This window comes from Typopeltis vanoorti, chromosome 9 (genome assembly GCF_054136105.1).
Source record: "Typopeltis vanoorti isolate ZY-2024b chromosome 9, IOZ_Tvanoo_1.0, whole genome shotgun sequence".
Taxonomy (NCBI): domain Eukaryota; kingdom Metazoa; phylum Arthropoda; class Arachnida; order Uropygi; family Thelyphonidae; genus Typopeltis; species Typopeltis vanoorti.
In genome coordinates, this window is record NC_143557.1 from 136,956,991 (window position 1) to 136,968,994 (window position 12,004).

Sequence of the window (12,004 nt, forward strand, 5' to 3'; positions counted from 1 at the left end):
CAGAGGGTGGTGAACATGCAGACTGGATGATTTTAAAGGGTGATATGATAGACCTTGTGTTGAATAAAGTTGACCTCCCACAATGAGTCTTGTGGCTCCATGGAGGTCAAGAAAATAACTGTCACCAATCCATCACTGTAAATAATTATATATCCTGTCTCTTGATATGTATGTACATACTGAATAGTAGTGGAACTTTTCTAGAACCTTGCAGGCCCCACTTGTTATCCTGCTCCTCCACAAATCTGATGTCTGTTTTTAACTAATTTTTTTATGCATTCCACTAAATTGGTTGTTTATGCATTCCACTAAACTGCTATCTGATTCCTACTTACCATTAGTAGGGATCAGATAGCAGATTCCTACTAATGGTAAGCACTCATTTATGAGTTAATCTCTCAGTTTGCCTGTAGAACCCACTTTTAAACTGTTGAGAGGTGGTTACACGGTTGACACTAGCAAGTTCTTTCGCTTGGTTGAACAACAGGAAGGAGTGATGACAAGGGGCCATTCCTGGAAGTTACGAAAGGAAACTGTGAGCAAGAGGGTGAGGAGTGGTTTCTTTGCATGGAGGGTGGTTGAACCATGGAATGCATTGCCCAGTAGAGTGGTGAGAGTGAGAACAGTCAATGAGTTTAAGGAGTGGTATGATAGACTTTGTGTTTCCTAGGAGGGACCTCTCTCGATGAGTCTTGATAGACTTTGTGTTTCTTAGGAAGGACCTCCCATGATGAGTCTTTTGACTCCATGGAGGCCTGAATAATAATAATAATACCATATGTATTCCCTTTATTATGTTATTATGTTTGATTAAAATATTACTGAATTTAGACAGAGGTTGTTTTTAATATGCTTCTAAAAAATGTTAATCTCATTTAGCATAGCTTGACAGATTATGAAAACAAATTAAAGGCAGCATTCACGCTCCCTTTAATTTGTTTTCATAATCTGTCAAGCTATGCTAAATGAGATTGACATTTTTTCTATGTTTGCATTCATCTTACTGCTCAGCAGGGTATTATCTCTGCCCAGTGCATGATATGAAAAGATGTTTCATTGAACTTCTATTTTCTCCTTGGCAGATATATTCAGTGTTATTTTCATATGCTGCTTTCTGCAGAAAGTTTGTTGTAACATTGTAATTTCACTCAGCATGTCTTAGTAACTTTACTGTTAGCAAAGAACAGAAAAGTTCCATATCAATTAACATAACTCAAAATTCAATCAGATACTTTGTAAAATGTCTTCAGTGAGTATTTTCTAATTGATTTTTATTACATTTTGCAGTTAATCAGTAAGACAATTAAAAGCAACTTGAAACCTATTGAAGAACCCAGAAGAGGATCAAGTGAAGATGATGATGTTGGTGAGTCTAGTCAACAGTCCCCCATTGTTAGTGCAGATCGTTCTGGGATTTCTCGTTTTCTTTCAGTATCTTCACAGGTATCGCCTTTGTTTCTTCAATTTTATTGTTGCTGTTTCTTAAGATTTTTTAGTTTCTTTATGTTTTAAATATTTCTATTATTTATCTTTTAGATTTTAAAAGGTATAACACTTCAACAATGGTCCATTGAACTACTTATATCATTGATGACAATAAATAAAAAGAATCCAAAATGTGATTAACTTAACACCTTCATGATGTGTCAGATACACATATTGGCCACTAAATTGGAAACCTTTATGCAGATGTATATAAACATCACTTACACAACATTTTTGCAAAATACTTGGTCATGTTCGAGGAAACTATTTATGAAAGCTGCTGGTTCGTAATCATCAACAATGTTGATCATAATGTTAAAAATAAAGAATCTTTTGGAGTTGGATAAAAGGCTTATTGTGGATGATCTGGCTGGAGCCGTAATTTTGAAAGCAGCAGAGCTGACCAATTTCAAAAAAAAAGGTGAGATATCCCAGATGTTTAATCTCAGTGGAAAAATAACCTACATTGCTTGTCTAAGAGGCATAACTGTAGTCCTAAGACAGTTTGTCAGGAATTATCAAGCCCACTGTCATCTGAGAAGGCTTGTACAGACAAACAGAGCTTCCTGTGTGCAGCAATTGACTGAAGCATGTAATGAAGTCTGTTCCTGACCCATATCTCACTGAACTATGCACAGAGAATAAGCGGATTGATATTTTTAGCCACATATCATATAAGAAACCACTGCATTAAATAACATTGTAATTCAGTGGCTAGTATGTGTATATTGCATGTATAGTGCATCGGGCCAGAACTCTCTTGACTATGCATGACATCTGCATTGGACTCGCTTTTAGAAATGTATCAGTATTTAAGAAGGAAACAGCTTCATTTTTTTCCAGTGGAATTCTTGTGTAAAACTTGTATATATGAAGTTTCTCAATTGTATAGAAAATGCAAAAGTAATGTGTTATCTTTTTCCAAGTAAAAGAAAAAAAAATTGCAGAAATTGGTTTCAGCACTTGCTGAGGTGTGTGTATCAATGTATTCAGTGAAATTTTAATTTTATAATTGTAGCAGACTGCATGATCTACAAAATCAACATGAATAAGCAAAGACAAATTATGATCAGTATTTTTTATTACTTTTATTACATTTAGCAACATCAAGGTTTCAAAGCATATACTAGTTGTCTGAAATCCTGTGAGTACATATATTTGTTAGAAGTGGAGATTATTTAAAATTTAATAATTAAAAAAAATTCATTTGATAAAAAGTATGGAGAATGCTTTATTTCTTGGAAAGAAAAATTTGCTGTTTTTCAACTATTAATCACTTCATTGAGTGATAATTTGAAACTACAATAATTTTATATATTAGTCCTCTCAACGATAAATGGAGGTGTAGAATATACTTATTTCTGTCTCCTACAGAAATTGAAAATAAATCGTTATATGCAAGAACAGGACAAACCATCAGAATCGTTACATTTATAAAATAATTAATAAATATAATTTATAGAGAATAATAATGATCTGACCCTAACACCAGCTGTGAATGAATTACAGAAATTATTCTTATTGGCATAATCCTCACCAACTTTTCAAGCACAAAGTGTACCAGATCAGTTACAGAAAAAAATTTTAGCTTACTGCAAGTGTCTCTCTTCAAGAATTCCAGCATCATGCTCTGCTTACATCAAAGTATGGAACATGTGCAAATCAGTCATCAGCAGATCCTAATCTGATTTCATAAAGATCAACATCAGAAAACTTACCTTCTATCCAAATAGAAGCTGTACTTTCTGATCCCTTGCTAAGGCCAACTTCTGCTCTACTGCACTTCCACATCTCTCTTATCTTAATGACAGTGGTGGCATTTTACTAAAAGATAAAGCTGAACCGCCATCACTCTTTTCCTCAAACTCTTGCATTGATGACCAAGTGAAATCACCCCTATCATACTGGAATCCAAGTGCTGTATACATCCTTCAATTTTTCAGCAAAAAGAAATCAGGAAACAATTAAAAAACTTGCATACGAAAAAGTCTTCTGGTCCTGTTGACATCTCTCCAGTTTTTTTCAAAACATTGTTCCAGGGAACTGGCATAGCATTGGCATGCCTGTTTAACAAGAGTTTTGCAACAGCACAGGTTCCAAGGGAGTGGAAGGAGGGTAAAATTGTTCCACTAGGATAAGGCTGTAGCTTCAAATTATAGACCGGTCTGTATATCTGGAGTTGTGGTGAAGGTCCTGGAGAGATTGGTGAGACGTAGGGTACAGAAATGGGTTGATAACTGCAGTATTCTCTGTGGTTATCAGACAACATTGAACTGACAGTTCCACTTACCTGCCCATTCATGTAATCTATTCAAGCTCTTAAATAAATTGAAACAGATGGGATTGGATAACAGACCTGTACTGGATGAGTGACTGGCTGTCAGATAGGTATCAGAAAGTTGTATATGAGGGTGTAATATCTCGAAAGAGAAAGGTCACCAGTGGTGTGCCACAGGGGTTAGTTTTGGGACCATTGCTGTTCAATTTGTATGCTAATGATATTGGGTTGGATTTAACTAGTGATATCCAGCTGTTTGCAGATGATGCAAAAGTGGGGAGAGCAATGCACAGTCAGGCTGATGTTAATGCCTTACAAGAGGACTTGAATAGATTACATGAATGGGCAGGTAAGTGGAACTGTCAGTTCAGTGTTGCCAAGTGTAAGGTTTGAGATTTGGTAAGCAACAATGGGATGTCAAGTATACACTTGGTGGGAGAAACTTTAATAGAAGTAGAGGAGATGAGAGATCTAGGAGTGATGGTGGAGAAGGACCCGAAATTCAAGGCCACATTGTACAAGTTGTGAAGACATCACATCGAATAATGATGTGGAGAACCCTGACATGCAGAAATAGAGAGGTTATAATTCCATTGTATAAGGCCTTGATCAGGCCTCATATGGATTATTGTGCACAGATTTGGTCGCCGGGTTTTCATGGTGACCAGGATGTGTTGGAAAGGGTACAGAGAAGCTTCACAATGGTAGTCAGTGGTCTTTGGAATGTGGAGTATGAGGACAGATTGAGGGAATGTAAGTTGCAGAGCCTCGTGAATAGGAGGAAGAGGAGGGATATGATCGAGACATATAAACTGGTCAGGGTTTGTTATCAGGTAGACATGAAAGAGATTTTTCATAGAAGTAGAGAAGGAAGTAGAACAAGAGGCCATTGCTGGAAACTGTATAAGGAGGGTGTGACAAAGGAGTGAGAAGCAGGTTCTTTGTATGGAGGGTAGTTGGTGAGTGGAATGCATTGCCTGAGTGTGTTGTGAATGTGGACACATTGAATCAGTTTAAGACACAGATGGATGAGCATTGTATGCAATAGTGAGTACCTCCCACGATAAGTCTCTGACTTCTGAATCCATAGAGGTCGGGTGTTGATAATAATAATTGTGCTCCGGGATTAACACTCGTCCTGCATCATTTCTATAATCTACTAAACATATCTGATACTTATCCCAGTACATGAAAGGAATGTTGTATCCATCCTATTCCTAAAGAGGGTAACAGAAGTCAACATATGGATCTTGAATGGTGTCAATTATGGAAAGGTTCGAAGAAACTTGTGCTGTCGCTCTTGACATTTCCAAAGCCTTTGACTGGTGTGGCATCATAGCCTTCTTAACAAATTGCTCTTTAATCATCCTGACACCCTCTGTAATTTGGTAACTAGCTTTCTCTCTGGTCATTCTCTGCAAGACATGGTAGATGGCTTCCACCCTTCGAGCTTCACAATCAATGCTGGAGTACCTCAAGGCTCTGTCCTATTACCTACTCTCTTTTTCTTGCTCATAAATGACCTACCCACAATCACCACTATTCCTGTCCACTGCCTTGCTGACAATAGTACTCTCCATTTATCCTACTCATTCAACAAATCATGCTGTACTCTGACATCCCAGACTGCAACATCATCTACAACTTTGTCATGTTCAATGCCACCAAAACACAGTCCTCCTTTTTCTCTTGCAAAAGAGATCTTAGCTCACCTTTGCCTACCCTCAATAACATACACAAATCACCAGACAAGATCTGATCTCTCTGCTTGGATCGTTTACCTTCAGTCTGTCATAAACACATCACAGCAACAGTCTCTTCAGCTTCCAAAAAACTAGACATTCTTTTTCATTCAAGAGGCTGTTTTACACCCGACTAACTCTTAACTATATACAAATTCCAAATCTGCTCATGTTTAGAATATTGCTCACATGTTCGGGGTGGAGCACATAAAACTTCCTTAAAAATTCCTCACGCTGGTCTAGAGGCCAACAATTAGGCTCATTGCAGATCTCTCTCTTATAAATTGACTTCAACCGCTATCTCATAGTGTTTCAGCACTCTGTCTATTCTACAGGTACTTCCATGGTCACTGCTCCAGTGAATTGGCAATTATCATCCCTTCACTTTCTATTGCACCTGTTAATACAAAAGCAGCAGCTGCCCAGCATCCTTTTACTGTGCAACTGCAAACATGTTGAATATGCTTCTCCTCTTTCCTTTTTTTTTTTTTTTTTTTTTTCTCTCACCCATCTGGAACACCTTCCTTATGAAGCATTCTCAAACAATTACAATTTGCAGGTCTTACTTATAGGTCTCTCGACCTACCATGTATGGGTTCAGTATTAAAAAAAAAAGTTCCTTAGAAGTCAAATATAAGATCTGACAATATCAGAATAATGAATATATTATCTGTCAGAATAATGAATATATTCTCCTGACAGATGATATATTCATTTAAAGAAAAACTGTCGATAGGGAGTCAGTAATAATGTAAACCTTTCATTAGTATTATCATAATATCCTCTACACCCAGTGAGGGGCACATATGATGATGATGTACAATAAATGCAAGGAAATCTTTATCTCGAGAATTCCTTAGTGGAGGATGTCAATCAAGATTTGGCATCCTCCACTAAGGAATATCAGACTGCACAAAAGGAATATAGTATAATTTGGACTCTGGTTATTATCAAATTCCTAATACTTTCAGAGGTACAGGATACTATGAGAGTACTACATGAAAAATATACATTATTACTAACTTCTGATTGACATTTTCCTCTAAACTGGTCTGTTTTCTGTCGGACTGCAATGTTGTCAGATCTTGTGCTTTAGTCTTCTGATGCACTTTCAACTGCATCAATCCTGGATCTTTGTCTTCCTCTGAGGGTCTTTTTACTGCTATCAAAACTGCATTTTTTCCAGCCCTTCCTTTCCCATCCAAATGACCATGGCACTTGAGATAAGTTGTGCTTGCACATCCCTGAATGCAGTGTCACCAATAATTTAATTTTTAATATCATTCTGCAATTGATGTAATCTTAAAAAATAAAGTAATAAAATAAAACTGGTTTGAACACTATCTTGTATACAGTTAGAACCATGACTAATTTCTCTCTTTCCACATAAATGTATTCGTATGGCTTCCACAATGTAATACTTTTGCTTATCGGGTTGTCAGTCCGTGCAGTTAGCCTAGTGGTTATGCGCTTCGCAACCATATGCCTGGGGAAGGAGTGTCTTAGGTTCGATTACTGTTGGTGACGTGGGGAGCTTAAGGATCTTCCTCAGCCATAGCCAAGTTAGCTGGTCTTGGGCATGGAGAGCAGGACTTTTTTCCCAGTTTGTTCTGGAGTTTTTCTTCCTGCAAAGCAGGCAAACTGCCCCCCCCCCGATGTTGTTGGCTATCTCTGACGGTAAGCGACCGATCCCCGTTCGATGCTAGCCACAACATCGAGCACCGGCACTTCCTTTGGAGCGACGGCAAAATTACGGCTGAGACAAAGGGCGCTGACGGCATCGTCGTTGAGCCTTTTGGAAGAGAGGTTTACTACTGTCTGGAGCGGTTGAATTTGTGGTTGTGGTTTATTTTTAACCAGGTTGCTATATCTCTTGACGTGTTTATTTTTTATTTTTTGAAATTCTCTCTGTGCGGAGGTTTCCAAAATGCCAGAGAGAATCAACCAAAGTTCTGGGTTAAGAACGGTGGAGAGCTCTGAATGTAAGGAGCCAATGGCACCGTTCGTCACTGAGACGGTGACACGAGTAGAGGCGATTTGCTTGCATAGTAATGCCAGGCTGGCAAGGTTATATATATGGAGTGCTTTTTTGGAATGGAAATTCCCCACTCAGACCTATAGTAGATGCCACCAATGCACCTTGGTACAGACTGTCTAAACAGCTGGCCAACTCTCTGACCCCCCTAACCGGAAGGTCCACTTCCTATATAAAAAACTTGACCCACTTTAAAGCCCTCACAGAAAATTTAACCTTGAATAATGCAGACATATTGGTAAGCTTTGATATCTCCTGTTTGTTTACCAATATTCCTTTAACTGATACCTTATCTCTCTTAGAAAACGTTTTTCCCTCTGACATCTTAGATCTCTTTTCCTTTGCCATTAACTCTGGGTATTTCTCTTGGAAGAACAAAATCTACAAGCAAATAGAGGGAACCGCCATGGGTTCCCCCTCTCACCCCCCCTTGCCAATTTCTATATGGAAGATTTGGAAAAACGAACCATAGACTCAGTCTCACTTAAACCTTCTATCTGGCTAAGATGTGTAGATGATGTGTTCTCTATTTGGCCTCATGGCCCAGACACGTCAGACTCCTTACTCAGTCATCTTAATAGCCTACATCCAAGAATCCAGTTTACTATGGAAAAGGAAAAGAACAACTGTTTACCCTTCCTAGACACCTTAGTCACATGCCTGCCTAATGATACACTTGCCTTCACTGTATACAGAAAGCCCACACACAGGCAGATACATTCACAAACTCTCCCACCACCACCCCTCACAACAATATGGCATCATCAAAACTCTTACTAAGAGAGCCCACAATCTTTGTTCCAGTGGAACTGCCCTTACTACTGAGCTTAACCACATACACAACACTTTCCTCCCCAATGGCTACAGCGAACACAGTATCAAAAAAATAATCAGTTCCTCCCCCATTTCCCGTCCTTCTCGTCAACAAGATTTTAAAAATGCCATCACCATACCCTACATCTGTGGCACATCTGAAAAAATAGCCAAGATACTAAAAATGTACAACCTACACACAGCATATAAGCCCTACCGCAAACTTGCTACCCTTATCCGTTCTACGAAAGATCAACTCCCTCCTCTCTTGCTGCCTGGAGTTTACAAAGTACCCTGTTCCTGTAAGCTGGCGTACTTTGGACAGACAGGCAGTTCAGCATTCATCTGCCTGGAGGAACACAAGTCTTACATATGTAAACATAACTATGGTCATTCAGGCTTGGCTGACCATGTTTTGGACACCACCCACAGAGTATCATGGAAGAAAACCACCATGCTCCACCACAGCAAATTCAAGAAAGAGAGACTTTTCTTGGAAGCAGCAGCAGCTCTCAGAAACCAACCAAATCTTAATAAATATGGTTGCATTAAGCTTCCGAAGATTTGGGAAACACTCATCACCAGAGGTCCCACCTTACATTCCAGTCCACCTACTACCGCCCTTAGAGGGCGCTCCACCTAGACAGAACTTTAGTATCACCCACGTGGTTGGGCTTAGTATTGCAAGATTTGTGTGTGCATGTCATTAATCGTTTTTGTAATCCCCGTAGATGTCCTAGTGACTAGGACGAAATATAGGAAGTATTAAATTCTATTTTAATTCTTTTTGAGTGTTGTAAAAAATCCACGAAGCCTCTAACATCTAACATAGTGTTTTATACACTTCTAGATGTTGCTTTAGAGATTCTCTTGAAGGACGGCAACAATAAAGACGTAAATGCAATAGAACTATATGACGAGTTATGTGCTTTCCGGGATATTTTTCAGAAGGATAATTTAAATATTCAAAACCCTTTCGATATTCTTTATTTTATTGTGTCCAAAAATTTATCTTTCCCTAACTTTTCAATTGCTTTAAGAATACTATTAACCTTACCTGTTAGTGTAGCGAGCAGTGAACATTCCTTTTCCAAGTTGAAATTGATTAAAACCAACATAAGAACAAGTATGTCACAAAAAAGTTTTTAGTTTGGCGTTAATAGCTATTGAAAATGATATATGTGTGGAATTAGACGTTAAGACCATTATTTCTAATTTTATGAATATGAAATAAAAAAACCCTAAAATTTTAATTTAAAAAATTTCAAGTATACTTATGTAATTTAATTTATTTTCTGTTATTCTGTAAAGATGTTATTTTTTGAATTCTTATATTAAATGTGCTAATTATTTCTGAATTCATTTCTTATTTTCTCATCTAACTTGAGTTTCTTTTATTTTCCTAAAAGATAGTTTCACTTATAAAAATTGTTAAAAATTTTTTAAACTTTAGTTCAAATAAATTTTAACTTTAATTAAAATTCATTTAAATTTTGTTAGCGATTCGGGTTGGTGAGAAGGCTATAATCCCTGTATCATTATATTCAACGATTAAAGTGAAGTGGCTTTATCAAAATTTGCTTTAACTTTTCAGAATTTTTTGAATATTTGGGTTTTTAATGATTATCCTGCCTAGTCAACACCCCCGGTTCGTTACATTTAGTGAACCAATGTGTTGCTGTTCTGTCAAAATTTATTTAAGAAATTTGAAATAATTTCAATTTTTATTATCGTAAAAGAACTACACATGCCTAGATCGTTTCAGGAGTGCTTAGATAGACATTGCATGCAGGCGACAAAGACCCTAGCGCTGGCTCTGGCCATATGGAAGCACCAATTATATAACTGAAACTTTCACTTGGTTTCAAATAAAATACTATATAATAAAACTTGTATATAATAGTTTTCTCACAAACAAACAATAGAAGGTAGCAATTAGAAGATTCTCTAAGTAGGAAGAGAAAGATAATCGCAACAAATTCTAAACAGTAACATTAGTTTCATTTGCAATATTTAATTTTACTTTATGTTACTACTAAAAGGCTAATGATTTCTTGCAGGGCTCATTGCTTACCACCATTCAGTCAAATGAAGAATTCTACCATGTTAATCAAAAAACATCTTTCTTTTGCACTATCCCAGAATGAAATTATAGTAAACAGATATTGCCAACCAGTCTGCTTTGAAAATTTCATTAAACCTATTTGCTAGCTTCTAATGAGTTGGGGGGGGGGAGAAAAAAAATATTTTCAAGAATTTTAAAAGTGACCAAACTGATAAATTAGTATCCATGAATAGAAGTCAAGAATCCACAAGGCAAATTTGAACTACAAGTTTGAAAATTAAAAAAAAAAAAAAAAAGTTTAGCATTGTGCTAACAACAAAATCCTTAAAGCTTCTCATTTGCTTAATTTGCATAGTATTTTCTTTTTTTTCTCCCCTTCCAATTGGAATACCAAACTTCCTTCAAACTAGTTATTTCTTTTTATTTAGTTGATAATATAGGAAGCCTGTATATAAACTCCATATAATTGGCAAAACCTTATGTTTCCTTCAGATAATTCCTTTGTAAAAGATTTTGTTCATTTTATGGCTAAAAACAATCATCTTGCAGTATAAAAAATATCATCATCATCAGGAACCATGGGCTCACTGCCCGTTGTCTCCTTCACTATCTTCTTCCATCTTTCTTTGTCCAGTGCATAGTGTCACAGTTTCTGTATATCCATTCTACGCCAGTCCTTTATGTTATCTATCCATTCTCTGTATAGTCTGCCTTTTCTGTTTACACCATCCATAATACCAAACATGAATGTCTTTATCTTCCAGTCCTCACTCATTCTGCAGATGTGTCCAAATAATTGCAGCTTGTGTTTTATAATCTTCTGCATTAAATTCTCCTTTGGTTGTATCTTCCGATGGAGCTCTTCATTTCTGATTTTCTGTACCCATCCTATTCTTAAAAAATCTTCCTGTAACAAGTTGTTTCAAATGCCAAAATTCTTTTTCTTGATTCCTTATTTATTACCCACGTTTCAGATCCATACAGTACACCACTAAAGATGCATGTTTCCAGTATGCTTAATTTTGTTTGCAGGCTGATCACTTTACTTTTCAAGATGTTATCCATGGCCTTCAGATTTGTTCTTCCCTTTGCAATCCTGATCTTTATTTCTTTTTTGCAGTCCAAATCATGTCATTTTACTTCCCAAATATGTGAACTGTTGTACATTTTCTGTATCAATTCCATTCACTTTTATCTTTTGTTTCTTCTCACCAAATACCATTGTCTTTGTTTTTTCCAAGTTCAAAACAGGTCCAAATCTCTTTCTTTCCTCATTTAATAGTTTCAATATTTTTTGTATTTCTCTTTCTTCTTCTTCCATAATAATAATGTCATCTGCAAATCTCAGATTGTTAATTCTCATCCCATGTACCGATATTCCTTTTGCACTTTCCTTCACTTTATCCATTGCTCTTTCTAAATATGCAGTGAAAATGCTTGGTGATATTGGGTTCCCCTGTCTAGTACCTCTCCTTGTTCTAAACCATTTCCCCAAATCATCACCTATTCTAATTACTGCAACTCATTCTTGTAAACATATCTTAATATAGTTATTAGTTTTCTATCATTTCCATAGGATTCTAGTA

At 36.8% G+C, this 12,004-nt stretch overlaps 1 protein-coding gene across 3 annotated transcripts in view; it reads left to right on the plus strand.

Annotated features, from left to right (window-relative positions):
- Piezo (piezo type mechanosensitive ion channel component) overlaps positions 1-12,004 on the plus strand; it is a 1,325,935-nt gene that overhangs the window by 830,756 nt on the left and 483,175 nt on the right. For all 3 annotated transcript variants that reach the window (XM_090398322.1, XM_090398324.1, XM_090398323.1), the window contains one exon: positions 1,288-1,443. In XM_090398322.1, coding sequence (XP_090254448.1) covers positions 1,288-1,443 — 156 coding nt within the window. The remainder of the gene's footprint in view (positions 1-1,287; positions 1,444-12,004) is intronic.